General features: G+C 33.6%; 2 protein-coding genes across 3 annotated transcripts; one reads left to right on the forward strand and one right to left on the reverse strand.

Annotated features, from left to right (window-relative positions):
* Positions 1 to 567: 567 nt before the first annotated feature.
* LOC123696666 (probable ATP-dependent RNA helicase DDX10) lies at positions 568 to 3,352 on the reverse strand. Its single transcript, XM_045643012.1, has 3 exons — positions 3,146 to 3,352; positions 883 to 3,011; positions 568 to 742 (listed from the first exon to the last, which is right to left on the reverse strand). The coding sequence occupies exons 1-3, from the start codon at positions 3,272 to 3,274 to the stop codon at positions 589 to 591; spliced, it is 2,412 nt and encodes an 803-aa protein (XP_045498968.1). The 5' UTR covers positions 3,275 to 3,352; the 3' UTR covers positions 568 to 588.
* Positions 3,353 to 3,649: 297 nt separating this feature from the next.
* On the forward strand, positions 3,650 to 14,047 carry LOC123696676 (cathepsin L). Of its 2 annotated transcripts, none has more exons than XM_045643027.1 (7): positions 3,650 to 3,795; positions 5,010 to 5,111; positions 7,006 to 7,208; positions 8,741 to 8,903; positions 11,430 to 11,635; positions 12,008 to 12,206; positions 13,288 to 14,047. In XM_045643027.1, exons 2-7 carry the CDS (start codon positions 5,019 to 5,021, stop codon positions 13,447 to 13,449), a joined length of 1,026 nt encoding a protein of 341 aa, XP_045498983.1. In that variant the 5' UTR covers positions 3,650 to 3,795; positions 5,010 to 5,018; the 3' UTR covers positions 13,450 to 14,047. The 2 variants fall into 2 exon arrangements, with proteins under 2 accessions (XP_045498983.1, XP_045498984.1); XM_045643028.1 differs by having other exon boundaries at positions 3,665 to 3,792; positions 5,005 to 5,111.
* The last annotated feature ends 468 nt before the right edge of the window (positions 14,048 to 14,515 follow it).

Below are 14,515 nucleotides of genomic sequence, written 5' to 3' on the forward strand. Positions count from 1 at the left end.
ATTAAAAAAATAATAGTATAATATATAATTAATAAAGTTATTACTTATCTTTTACGGGGACTTATGTTGATGGAATTCCACGTATCTCGATGATTTTGTTAATGTCTAAAATATTCGAGACACCAGCTGACGTATGCTGTAACCAGCTGATTATTATTTTTCGTTGAGATATTGAGTTAGCTACAATTTGACAAATTTTTAGCTGAGAGGAAATGAATGAACATACTTTTTTTTCTTACGTGCGTGGGAGGCTACAACCGTTCACCCCCCCAACCGAGCTCCAGCTGACGTGCACGAGGCTTCATAATACTATACTTTGATGCATTTTACTAATTACCGCTTGAGAGGAACTTGGTCATAAAATCTGCATCTGGCTCCCGGACCAGTAGGTACGAAGCAAAAATAAAACATGATCCAAGAATCATTTTGAAGCAGAAAAAGTTCCATAGGTCAGCTTTGCTTTACTTTAATATATTTTTTTTATTTTACTAAATATATCGTTCTTAAATTTGAATCTGTATAATATATTAACTATGTAGGTAAATGTAGGTAAATAAAAAAAGACAATAATGGTAACAGAATATTTTATTATTTTCGTTTTGATTGAAGTAACTGCATTGCAAGAGCTTCTGCCTCATTGACTGATAATGTAGCAGAAATGTCTTCAATTTTTTTGATCTTCCGTGGCGTTACACTTTCTTGAGGAATCCCTTTACTGTCAATTAATTTATGTTTTGTTGGCCTGAAAACAATGGAAATAAAACATTACTATTTGTATCAAAACACAATATTGATATTCTCACCATTAAGAAAACATTCTACAAAATTTTCAACACTTTAAGCATTTTTATTGGAGTAACTCACTCATCAAACTAAACCTACCTGTGGTATTTTTGTTCATCCTCATCACTGGACATTGACTGAGCATCAGATTGTGAAATATCCCTGTCATCAGCACTAACTTCATCACCACTGTCATTTTTCTTGTCATAGACCTTATCAGGATCCGGTAGCCATGAAAGATCTGGTCCTTCAGAATCTGATTGACTGCCAAAGTCATCTTTCTCACCTTCTTCCTCTTTCTTCTTATTCTTCAGTTTTCGTTTTTGCTCTTTGTGCTTAGCCTTCACTTTTTCTCTAAACCTCTGCTTATCATATTTATCTTCCTCCTTGAGAACTTCTTTAGCTTTCTCAATATCAATACCACCAACATTTTCATTCACAAATTGTTTGGCCAGCTCTGACTTAACATCTTTCTTTTCATCTTCTATAGCTTCCCCATCTTCAGTGAACTTTATTGTTGTATTAACCTTAATTTTCTTTTTAAGTATTTTCTTAGCTACTGCTGCTTTTGTGAGCGGCTTTTTCTTTTTTGATGACTGTATTTCTTCAACGGCAGCTGGTTCTACTTCTACATTATTTTTCTTAACTTGAAGGAAGTCATCTTCATCACTATCAGCATCATTGTGGAAATCAAAAGTAGGAATATCTTTCTTTTTACTTTTAAGTTTAATCACTTCAGCTTTGATAACTTCCTCTGACTCACTTTCATCAGAACCAGAATCAGAGGCTCTTGTTCGTAATTTCTCAATAGCATTTTCTTTCTCTGCTTTTTCCTTTGCTTTAAGCATGGCCTTATCTCTTTCTAACTTTTGTAAAAATCTAATTCTTGGTGGAACAATTAAGCCAAGAGACTTGGCATAGGCATCTGTATCTAAATGTTGTACATTAAAAATATCTTTGTTTTTCATTAGGAACACAGACTTTAAATAACTTACAAATGCCCTCTGAGCTGATTGTTTAAGTTCTGTGTTGTCTGAAAGAAGAGCTTCTATTTTGCGTTGTGGAGACATAACTTTTGATGGATCTACTGATATTTTGTTAATAGGAATTTTGCTTTTACCTAAATCTTCAATGATTTTTTCTTCATTTGGCAACAACATTAACAATCCTTCTCCTTTACCTAACACTCCTCTTGCTGTTCTTCCTGCTCTGTGTATGTATGTCTCAACATTTTCTGGACAGTCATATTGTATGACCCAATTGACGCGGGGGAAATCTAAACCTCTAGAAGCTAAATCTGTTGCAAATAATACAACATTTGATTTCCTACAGAACTCTTGGTAAATCCTTTCGCGTTTCTCTTGGTGAAGAGTGCCATATAGAGCCAATAAGCTCACACCTGGCCTTAATTTACAGAATAGCTCATACACATATTTGACTTGCTTGCATGTTGCCATAAAAACAAGAACTTTTTGTTTTAAATGATTCTTAATAAAAGACCACAATATGCCCACTTTTTCATCAATCTCACACACAATGTAGCTCTGTTGCAATGATTCTGGAGTCACAGTCTCTGCCTGCTCATGTGGTGCAACATATGTGGGGAAGGATAGACTGAGCCTGGCCAAATCCTTCACAGACTTTGTTTGAGTGGCTGAAAACAATAATGTTTGCCTTTTAGGTGGTAAATTTTCAATGATGGCATTCATAGTTGTCTCAAAACCCATGTCCAAACATCTATCAGCTTCGTCCAAAACAAGTATTTGAAGACTGCTACAGTCAAATAGAGGATTTTCATCCATATGCTGTAACAAGCGACCGGGTGTGCATATAAGAATATTAATTTGATCCATCCTCTTACGTTCAAATTTTAGATTTTGCCCTCCAATTATCAGACCAGCGGAGAAGTCATGGTTGTGTCCAATTTTTCTTAAAGTTTCATAAATTTGATATGCTAACTCTCTTGTAGGTGATATGACGAGAGCTCCAACACCATCAAGTCGTGTCCACTTTTTACAGAACAGTGATTCTAATATTGGGATTAAAAACGCTAATGTTTTTCCGGACCCAGTTTTTGCAGCTCCCAAAATGTCTTTACCTTGCAAAGCATACCCGATTGCTTGTCTTTGAATATCAGTGGGTATAGTAAAATTGTTTTCTTTAAGCCCTTTCAGAGTTTTTTGGGATAATGGAAAGTCTTTGAAAGTTTTTATTTCTTCTGGTACTATCTGTAAAATAAGAATGTAATTATATAGTATAGAATAAAGACGTAAATAAATAGTTATATTTGACAGAAAATATTATGACAATATCCTAAATTTGTAAAATAAAACAATTTTGGTATATACTTTGCTTTACATACTTTATCATATTGACTCTGTAAATATTGTATAGCTGCATCTTCTTCAACGCTCCGTTTTTTCCTGGGCTTAAATAGCTTATGCTTTGCTTTTTTCCCTTTCTGTTTATCATTATTACTTTCTTTCTTCATGTTTATCTATTATTTTATAATAAAATCAAAGATCACATTTACGAACCCACATGTCGATTAGCAACTGACGTATGACAATAGTTTGACTTTGACAGGACTATTGACATATAAGTATAGTCTATGCTATTGACATATTCCAGGTTCTAAAAAGTGGACCTCAAATAACTAAAAATTTCAGGAATCATCTAATGATTCATTATACCTATTAATTTAAATTAAATATTATGACATGCATAAATAATAAGCGTCGTAATTAGTTAAAATACTTTAATTTATTATTTGGTACATCTTTTTATTCATCTTCATTTCCGCTTCTTTATCTATAGCATCTCGTTCACTCATTCGTTTATTGTCTTCTTTTTAAATCAATTTGTTCAAGTCACTTCAATCAACGCCAATCAACGCTTCGTATTCAATCGTGGTGAACGTTAGTCGCTAAATATAAAATAAGTGAAATTTGTAAAAGCTCGTATTTTGTAAATATTAAACAACTGCACTGTTTATAATAAAAAAAAACAAAGGTGAGCTTATAAATATATTTTTTCTTTAATTTAATGTTTTTTTTTGTGCTTGATATCCTCATTGAATAAAGGTACCGTATAGTGATATACCAACGTTCAATTGTTGAGTCATCCAGGGACCAAGGTGTTTAGCGTTTATATTTAATTCATATTATCTACCTTCTTTTTATTTATCGTTGCATCATTCATTAATTATTCCTGTGCAATTTTACCCTGGAAAATTTGACCATTCACCATGTAGGTACTAACTCATTTTACTCGAAACTGTTTACAAACATAGTTTCATTGTTATGAACGACGAAACAGGTTTATTTTTTGCGTAATACTGAATACAAACTGGTTTGGAGTTCGAGGAAAACGTATTGATTTGATACCTATTCTGTATAAAATTTTTAAGAAATCTTTGCTTAAAATACATACCTAATAATTATTCGTGCGTATTAAATTTACCGAAAAACTACACGGTATACTTTTATGCAAGGTAGTTACTTAATTTTATTTTTGAATTATTTTTTTAAAGTGACTAGGTACCTACCTAGCTTTCTTAGTTTAATCAGGGTATAAATTATAAAATATAATGCAAGGTACCTAGGTATATCGCGATAGATATCCATTGTACATTCTGTTCTTTGTTTGAATCGCTAACCAAGAACGAGGTCATCCTAGGTCGGGTGCACGTGTAAAGATTTCAAGTTACCTACCTACACTAGATATTATTTTCCTACAACGTACATATTTGAATAATAGATTAAGAATAAAGAATTAATAATTGTTTATATCTTTCACATTATCATACCTACCTAATTTTTAAATATTATTGTTATTATTAGAAAATGTAAAAAACGCGCTTAGGACCTACCGGAAAAAGGAAGCTGTTTACTTTATTATGCGAATAATTCCATTTTTAAATCAATTCTGATTTCTGTGATACTTTGAATAAATTATTGTAATAAATCCGTATCGTTCTTGAAGGTAGATTTTGAACTAAAAATATTCGCTAACGTAACATTTGTAGAGTGTAGATACCTATATGTACCTACTATTTTATTCGTAAGATAGGTACCTATTCGAGACTAAATTCAGTTTACAAACAAACGTTTAACAGAAAATTACAAATGAGAACACCTAGGTAGCTTTAAGCAGTACCTAACAATCAAGTGTGGACTTATAAAAAGAAATAATTCACAAAATAAATGATTGTTTTTATCCCAAAGGTAATAAATATGAAGAGTCTGGCAGTGGTGTTGATGCTGGTGGCGGCGGCCAGCGCGGTCAGCTTCTTCGACCTCGTCCGCGAGGAGTGGAACGCCTTCAAGGTAACGTTGTCATCAATTCCTCATCTATTTTTCCTTTTCCCCAATTTTATAGACACTCAATGACACAAACTGTACTTCCTAATTGACGATAACACACGCAATTTCGTTATTTTCCGCAATGTGTATGCTGGGTTATTAGGTATAACTTGTAATTAATTAAAAATACTAATAAATTACCACGTAAGTATGATTATCATTATTAGTTAACAAGGAACCTATAGAAGTTTGATCCTTTTATCGATATTAACAGTTAAACAAAAAAAATCATTTATTTTATTACCGCCCGCGGCTTCGCCGGCGCAGTCAAAGAAAAACTCGCATAGTTCCCGTTCCCGTGGGATTACCGGGATTGCGTCATTTTCCCGGGAAGAAAGTAGCCTATGTAAAGGACATAGGCTACTTTCTCCTCGGGTATCAAAATATCTCCATACCAAATTTCATGAAAATTGGTTCAGTAGTTTAGGCGTGATTGAGTAACAGACAGACAGACAGAGTTACTTTCGCATTTATAATATTAGTAAGTATGGATTAGGTACCTACTAAAATTGGGATTATACCTAAACACACCAAATTGCTAGAAAATCGTGTAAAAACAAATATTATAATATTATTTAACTCAAATTAGGTATTGATGTCGAATGACGTTAGGTATAACACGAAACGAGTACAAGGGTGACAAGAATTACTTAGGTCTCACCGATCATTAATTTTCTCACCATTAATTTCAGTTTAATTCATTTAAAGTGAAATAAATGAAAAATTTACTGAGTATGTATACCTACTTGTTAGTGAATTTACTGTTTCATTTTCTGTTGTTTTTTTTGATAAAAAAAAAACAACCATTTTGTTTATTTTTATCCACGCAGGTGATCATTTCCTTCATTACCTTTACCCATTCGACATACAGCTGACATGTTTTATTTTGATAATGCGAGTATTACCTACCTGCCTAGGTATATCGAGTAGGTATGTTTTTTGGGTAATCTCAATGGGGAATATTCATGTTTTTCTTTTTTGTCTTAAATTAATAGTTTACTATTTTATAACGTAGAAAAAAATATTAATGGGCTTCAAAATACTCTAGATATTTTTAAAAATGAAATTCAAAACTTTTAAAAAATTTAAGCAGTTCAAACGCCGCCATTGTGCGCGCGCTTTGCGTGACGTCACATGACACGTCCAGTGGGTGTTTACCTTAGTGTTTACTATGGAGTGATGAATACAATGTCGTATCAGATGACGTCACATTTCGTTCGACCTGTGGTGGCGCGTTTTGGAAGTTTGAATTTCGCTCTCTTATTTTGCACTTTTTAAATATTATTTTAGGGGTTTAAATAATAAGTAAATAAAAAAAAATCCTTTTCATTATAATATTACGATAATAAGTATTCGAGAAAAAAATATTTTAGGACATTTAAAATTTTATGCATATTCCCTATTACGCGATGTCGTTTACCCCAGCCTTGAAGAAGGGTTTTTTGACCCTAGTCTCTTTGTTACGTATCTCATGATTTTCATATAATTATATTAACTACATTACCCTTTATAAGATAGCCATTTACATTGGATAAGATAAGCTGTTTATTAAGGAAGTGCAGGCAGACATCGTTGACTTTGATAAGCTTAGGAATATATACAACGCTTATATTTATTTAATCTAAACTTAGTAAGAGCATCCTTTTAAAAATGACGGGTGGTTTAGGCATGACCATAGAGCCAAAAATATAAGACAAAATGGAAGTTTCTTTAGGATATACCTAACAGGCTGATCAGTTTTCCCCTAACAAAAGCGAACGTGATCGGTGATGAGACGTTATGTTCCATATCCATATTTATATTTGCGTTTTCTGTATACATTCCTTCTCTGGCTAACATTAGCTTCTATATTGTTCAGCTGGAACACAAAAAGGAGTACGACAGCGAGGTGGAGGACAAGTTCCGCATGAAGATATTCGCCGAGAACAAGCATAAGGTGGCGAAGCACAACGCCAAGTACGAGCGCGGCCAGACCAGCTTCAAGCTGAAGCCCAACAAGTACTCCGACATGCTGCATCACGAGTTCGTCCATACAATGAACGGATTTAACAGGACTGTCAAGTGAGTGACATCATGTGCTCAAAACAAGCGCTGCTTTATCGCTCACGCTAAACTAACCGAAATTCTGATAATAACTTTTTGAAGATTTTTTTTCCTATTTATATTAAAAGATAGGCAAAAAAATCTTCTTAACTAAGTACGCGTTTATTAATAGTAGTCATAGGTAATTTTCGCGAAGAGCGTGGTTCGATTTTGAAGACATTAATTTCAAAAAGGATAAGACAAATGTCAATACTCTTTTATACAGATTACACCTGACCAGACCATAAGTTCTTTGACATAATCGAAACAGGATTATTATCAGGATAAATTGGATTTTCGAACCCTGACATCGATCCCAAGTTCACTGACCATTCAAATGTCAAGCCAATTATATTTTTTGTAATGCTATTAACGACAAAGAAGATATAAGTAATTCTTTATACTTCGTTTTAAAATACTTGTTGAAGTTAATCTATACTAATATTATAAAGCTGAAGAGTTTGTTTGTTTGAACGCGCTAATCTCCGGAACTACTGGTTCGATTTGAAAAATTATTTCGGTGTTAGATAGCTCATTTAATGAGGAAGGCTTTAATAGGCTATATATCATCACGCTACGACCTATAGGAGTGGAGCCACGGGGGTGAAACCGCGCGGAGCAGCTAGTATTATAATAATTATACCAAGTAAATGATATCGATGGCTATGATTTATGAATCAGTAGGTGTTTTGGACTCATATCGCCAATGTTAAATAAATAACGATAAGACGTTGACCGACATTTCGGCTGCGACGTTGTTTGATCACAAATCACAATATTATGTTTATATTTTGTTATCTATCGTACCTATATGTCAACATACATCGTGTAACAGCATATAGTACAGAATTAACTTGGAAAAATATATTTTGCTCATAAGTTTAAAAATGCTGTTTTGATCGTGTTTCCTGTGATTATGATAAACTTAAGTTTATCTAAACAAGATTGTACAGTAAAATACGTATCCATATAGGTAAGTATTATGTTTTATGCGAGTTTGTTCACAATGTTGATAATAATTTTCATGGTAAATGATGATTGATAACTCAAACTCAAACTCAAACTCAAACATTCATTTATTCAATTAGACTACTATTTAGTAGCACTTTCGAATCGTCATTACATAATTATTTTAACATTTACCAAACAAATTTCTTATACCTCGAGTGAATAACATCGTTTGTTATAACGGTGATGTACCTATATTCAGTTTTTGCACTGTCTCATGTAAATGACCTTTGATTACAATATTATATTTTCATAAGCTTGGATATTGCGATATCCATGATGAGTTTTAAGATGCAGTTAGTTTTAATTTAATAATTATCAATAAATTAATTTTATTTTTTTTATAAATAAAGAATTATTTTAGATCGACCATAATTTAGTTTTTTTTTTAATGAACATTAATTGATCAACCATGATATTAAAAAAAATCGATCCTTAAACAATATTTTTCGTCCATTATGTATATTTTATACGAGTATTTTTGACCAATGTTCTCCCCACAGGCACAACAAGGGCCTCTACGGCAAGGGCCAGGAGGTCCGCGGCGCTAAGTTCATAGCGCCCGCCAACGTGAAGCTGCCCGAGCACGTGGACTGGAGGTCACACGGCGCGGTCACTGACGTCAAGGACCAGGGCAAGTGCGGCTCCTGCTGGTCCTTCAGTACTGTGAGTATATCCTACTAATATTATAAATAGCTTTCCGCCCGCGGCTTCGCCCGCTTTATCTTTATTTATATACTAAAACCCTCCTTTTGAATCACTCTATTAAAAAAATCGCATCAATATCCGTTGCTTAGTTTTAAAGATTTAAGCATGCATAGGGACAGAGCAAGCGACTTTGTTTTATAATATGTAGTGATGCGAAAGTTTGTGAGAATGGATGGATGTTTGTTGTTCTTTCATGAAAATACTACTGAACCGATTACAATGAAATTTAGTATGTAGGTATCATAAGACATAGGCTACTTTTTATCCCGGAAATCCCACAGGAATGGGAACTTTGCGGGTTTTTCTTTGAAAACGCAGGCGAAGCTGCGGGCGGAACTAGTTAGTAAATATTTTTAATGGATACGTCATACGTTATTGCTTGTTAAAATGTAACTTACTAGGGAGTAGATGTGATTATTAGAATTGAGGGTAGTTAGTTTCAAGATATTTCCTCCTTAACAATAATTATGTATTTTCTTTACTCCGTATTCGCAATTATTTTGAAGAATTCGTCCCTCAAATCAAACGGATTACCGTTACGGAAAGAGTGTCAAAAAATGTTAAAAAATTAATGTTAGTAGCATAAAAGAACAAGCTGAGATTTTTGAATCCTAAATGGTTCACTGGTCATATACTGGTTTAAAAAAAACACGTTTGAATTGAATAAATCAATAAGCCTTTATTTTGTATACAGAAAAAAAATGCACAAAAACGAATCGTCATCCAGCATATAAGCAATCACGACATGGTTTGAAAGTTTACTGTGTCACTTCCTTGTTAGCGTGTCCCATTTCTTTGAATTGTATTATTCATCGTTTTAACAAAACAATAACATTCTCACATTATATTGTATGTATTGAAGGGAATATAAACGGTTAATTTTTATTTATTAATATTCTTATTTTTGTAAAGTTTATTCTGAATAACGTTATCGTCTGGAATTGACTTTTATTTGCGATTTGACAAAACAATAAACATGTAAATACCCAATTAAATACTATCAGTTTAACCTACATGTTCCGGTCATTGTTTTTAAATATTTACTCTAAATGATTCATACACACGATAAATACAATAATATATGTATAATGCGAAATAATTTATTATACAAATAAAGACTATTTCATCAGCATTGTTTTACCTATATTTCACTCGTGTGATCGTGTCATGATCTGATTAATTTTAAATACGTATTATCATAAATTTCTCTCGAGACAATGTTTGTAGGTATACAAACTTTGAAACGATTTTACCGATTTTTAGACCTACCTACCCTACCTGTATGAAAGTTCATACCCTTAAATGTTAAGGGTGTGTTGGCTCAACATTTGTCAAGTCGGTAACAATGAATTATTCTGAAGTGATTCATATTCGAATGTCAGAATTTGTGCGTAACCCCGATAGTCCACAGCTGGTATAATATCCAATTACAGTGCCGTGATTAAATATAAAGTATAAACAATAATATTAATTACAATCACTTAGTCATGCCACTCGTCGATGAGCCACGTGATGACTATAATAAATGTAGGTACATACATGAATATGTATTATTTTTCGCCTTGTTTCCTTATTATTGTTATAACGAATGTTATCGGTTGCTTTGTTTAACAATAACAACAATAATTACCTAACGTATTTGGTTTTTATAATTTACACGTATATCTTAATTCTTATGAGATATTAAGTCGTTTAAAACGATTAATTAGGGATGGAGCTTTTTCAGTTTTGAGCGTTTTATTTTATTTTGTTGGCAATAAGTAGTAGTTTATATATTAGCAGGTTCATTTCCAAGGGCAGTCTATACCTAGTCTAAAATTTTGTTATAATACGCTTTTGGATAGGCACATGATCCCTATATAAACTAAAAAAATAAGCATGTTGGCAGAAGAGAACCGAGAACAAAATATTTATAGGTATTATTCTCTGTTGTCATTATATCAGTTTTTATGAAGCTACCCCGGTCCGCGATGTTATTTAATATTTGTTCATATAACTGTAATCCTCTAATGAGGGAAGCCAGAGTAATAACACAGTATTACAATGTAATAATCTATTGCGCAGTTTGTAGAATAACCTCTGTTCGTTTCTTAGATTTGCTATATCAGTATTACAGTGAGGGCATTGTAAATGAGAAATTTAGTTTATAAAAATATGATGAAAATGATTGCAAGTACCATTTTAAGGACATGTACACAAAATTACACTTTACAATGTATGAAGAGGCCTTATCGCCGAGAGCTCATCCAGGCTTGATGTGGAATTTCATATAATGCAAAATATAATCACGATTACCCAAACATCAATTATCATCTTCTATTTCTGCCATTACAAAACCGAACGGCTAGTTCACATAGGTCATAGACGATCTATTTCATGTCTTTCAATAAATATGTATTTCGCAATCGCAGGTCATTCGTCTCACCATTTTCTACTGTATTCATAATTCAAGTTTGAAACAAATTGCTATTATCCCCCAACCAGACGGGTGCGCTGGAAGGCCAGCACTTCCGGCAGAGCGGCTACCTGGTCTCCCTCTCGGAGCAGAACCTCATCGACTGCTCCGCGCCCTACGGGAACAACGGCTGCAACGGAGGCCTCATGGACAACGCCTTCAAGTACATTAAGGACAACGGTGGTATTGACACCGAGAGGACCTACCCGTATGAAGCTGTTGATGATAAGTGCAGGTTAGTAACGGGGAGGTTAGAGGTGTTTTTACGAGGAAATCTTTGAAAATGTTTGATTTTGGGACTGGTTGGGATGGTAAATAAAATCATGTGGTTATAAATTAACTTTTTCCAATAAATTATATGATGAATCAATTTTATGCAGTTCGCATTGTTTCTTATTGCTTTATTTTGCCTTTTTTTTTCAATAAATAGTCTGTTTTCTTTTGCATTTGGCGTTTCGCCGTTCCTTACAAAGGTTTAGAACTCAGTCTGCCCCTGGACACGCTCGTTGTAAAACATCAGAATAATTGTCTTTCTACTACGTAATAATTATTATTTCTCGTCTCTATGTACTAATTGTTTTACTTTATTCTCTTATATATTCACCAGATACAACCCCAAGAACTCTGGTGCCGATGACGTAGGTTTCGTGGACATCCCAGAAGGAGATGAAGAGAAACTAAAAGCAGCCGTGGCCACAATAGGCCCAGTGTCAGTGGCCATAGATGCGTCGCAGGAATCCTTCCAGATGTACGCTGAGGGAGTGTACTATGATGAGAACTGCTCTTCTTCCAACTTGGACCATGGGGTGAGTCGATATTTTTGGGTTTCTAGTGCTTTTTTGGTGTAATTAATGAAAATAATGCATTTTTAGATGAGGGTACTTTAACAAATAGTTTTTATGAATACCCGCATTGTCAAAAATATATTAGGCTTTTTCATTGTAAATACGTAGAAAAAATAATACATACAAAATTTATGCATATGTATCCACTATAATGTACATGGCGTTCCGTTATTTCTACACGCATGCAATTATGACATCATATTATAGTTCTCTTAAATCTTTATTGTTTACTGTAAACATAATAATACTATGTATGTTTATTATGTCAATAAAATTATTATTTTTATTTCATAAGATTAATTTTTCCTGTAAAGAATACGTATTATATTGTTTAAATTGTGTGGATAATTGATTGCAAGAATATTCTGATTCACATAGTAAACATAACATTTTGCAAGGAAATATTATGTTGATTGATTTCATTTTCACGTTATGCTTATTTCTCTTTGTAAAATTAGTTTTCTACGATATCCCTAACATAACAGAGTGCATTGTTACATTATAAATCCTACTTATATTATAAATGTGAAAGTTAGTGAGTATGGAGATGTATGTGCGCATGTTTGTTTACTTTCACGAAAAACTGGACGGATTAGGATGAAACTTTACAGTAATATTATTTATACATCAGAATAACACCTGAGTTATAGAAATACTAGATTTTGCCCGTGGGCTCGTTCGTCGGGTGAAACCGCGCGGCACGTTTAGTTAATTATCCATTGTCCTCACTGAGTTTGAAATTGAAAAGACAATATATTTACGAGATAAAATTTTGATATGTACATACATTTACGTGTACTGCACTGACAAAGAAATTACATTAGGTATAACATACACATTACCTATGCATAAACTTATAATCGCCCGCTTTGTCTAAAACCTAATAAATTACTAAAACCTTCCTCTTGAATCACTCTATCTATTAAAAAAACCGCATCAAAATCCGTTGCGTTGTTTTAATGATTTAAGCATACAAAGGGACATAGGGACAGAGAAAGCGACTATGTTTTATACTATGTAGTGATGATGATTTGATCACCAGGTACTGGTAGTGGGCTACGGCACGGACGAGCAGGGCGGCGACTACTGGCTGGTGAAGAACTCGTGGGGCCGCTCGTGGGGAGAACTGGGTTACATCAAGATGGCGCGCAACAGGGACAACCACTGCGGCATCGCGTCTGCTGCCTCATACCCGCTCGTGTAATGCGAGCTAGCGTCAGTGGGCGTCACACGTGTCAGAAGGCGTCACAGTGATATAACACGATAAAATCATCAAGTCGGATAGGATAGCGCCATATGTGATACAAAACGTTAGACAAGATACAACCCGTCACACGTGTTACGACGCATCACGACACGTAACAAGTTGTGATTGTCATCACACACACACACAATCTAACACATGCTATATATACTATGTAGTGTCACATAATATAAAAATCTTAGCTTACAAATACGTCTGACGCCTTCACACGTGATGTGACGCCCATACAATCTATGTATGCTCTCTCAGTTAGACTAAAATACTAAACCTTGCGTGTTCAAAGTTTTATTTTTGTTTGATTACGTATCGCGATTGGGTACAATGAAACACGCAGTTGGTTACAATGCGTCTTTAATTAAAATTTATGTTTAATTGAAGATAAGTGAATTATAATAAACCAGTCTATTTAACTAAATCTCAATTCATTTGTTAGTTTTAAGATAATTTTAAGAAATTGTTTGTTTTAAATGGAGACTTGTGATAATGTAGCGTTATGATTATTGTAAAAGTTAAGATAATAAATGAGAATTTTTATTTATGTGAATTTTTTATTTACCTATCCTTATCTCTATAAAAACATTAAACATTTACCTATAGCATTTTTTATTCAGCTTAATTTTATTGTAAACAAGACAAAATATTATAAACCACAAACAAAATATAATAAAGAATCTCTAAAGAATACTAAAAAATCACTACATAATAATATAATATAACAAAAGTCCTCCAAATCTGTCACTGTCTACCCGCTTAACTTTAAAAACTACTGGTTAGGGAGTCAGGTGCAAATTTGGTTCATTATTTCCTCTCAAGAGATAATTCGTCAGACGCATCAGAGTATAGTATTATAAAGCCTCGTGAACGTCAGCTGGCGCTCGGTTGGGGGGGTGAGCGGTTGTAGCCTCCCACGCACATAGGAAAAAAAAATACATTCATTCATTTCCTCTCAGCTAAAAATTTGTCAAATTGTAGCTAACCCAATATCTCAACAAAAAAAAATAATCAG

Source organism: Colias croceus, chromosome 13, assembly GCF_905220415.1.
Source record: "Colias croceus chromosome 13, ilColCroc2.1".
Lineage (NCBI taxonomy): Eukaryota > Metazoa > Arthropoda > Insecta > Lepidoptera > Pieridae > Colias > Colias croceus.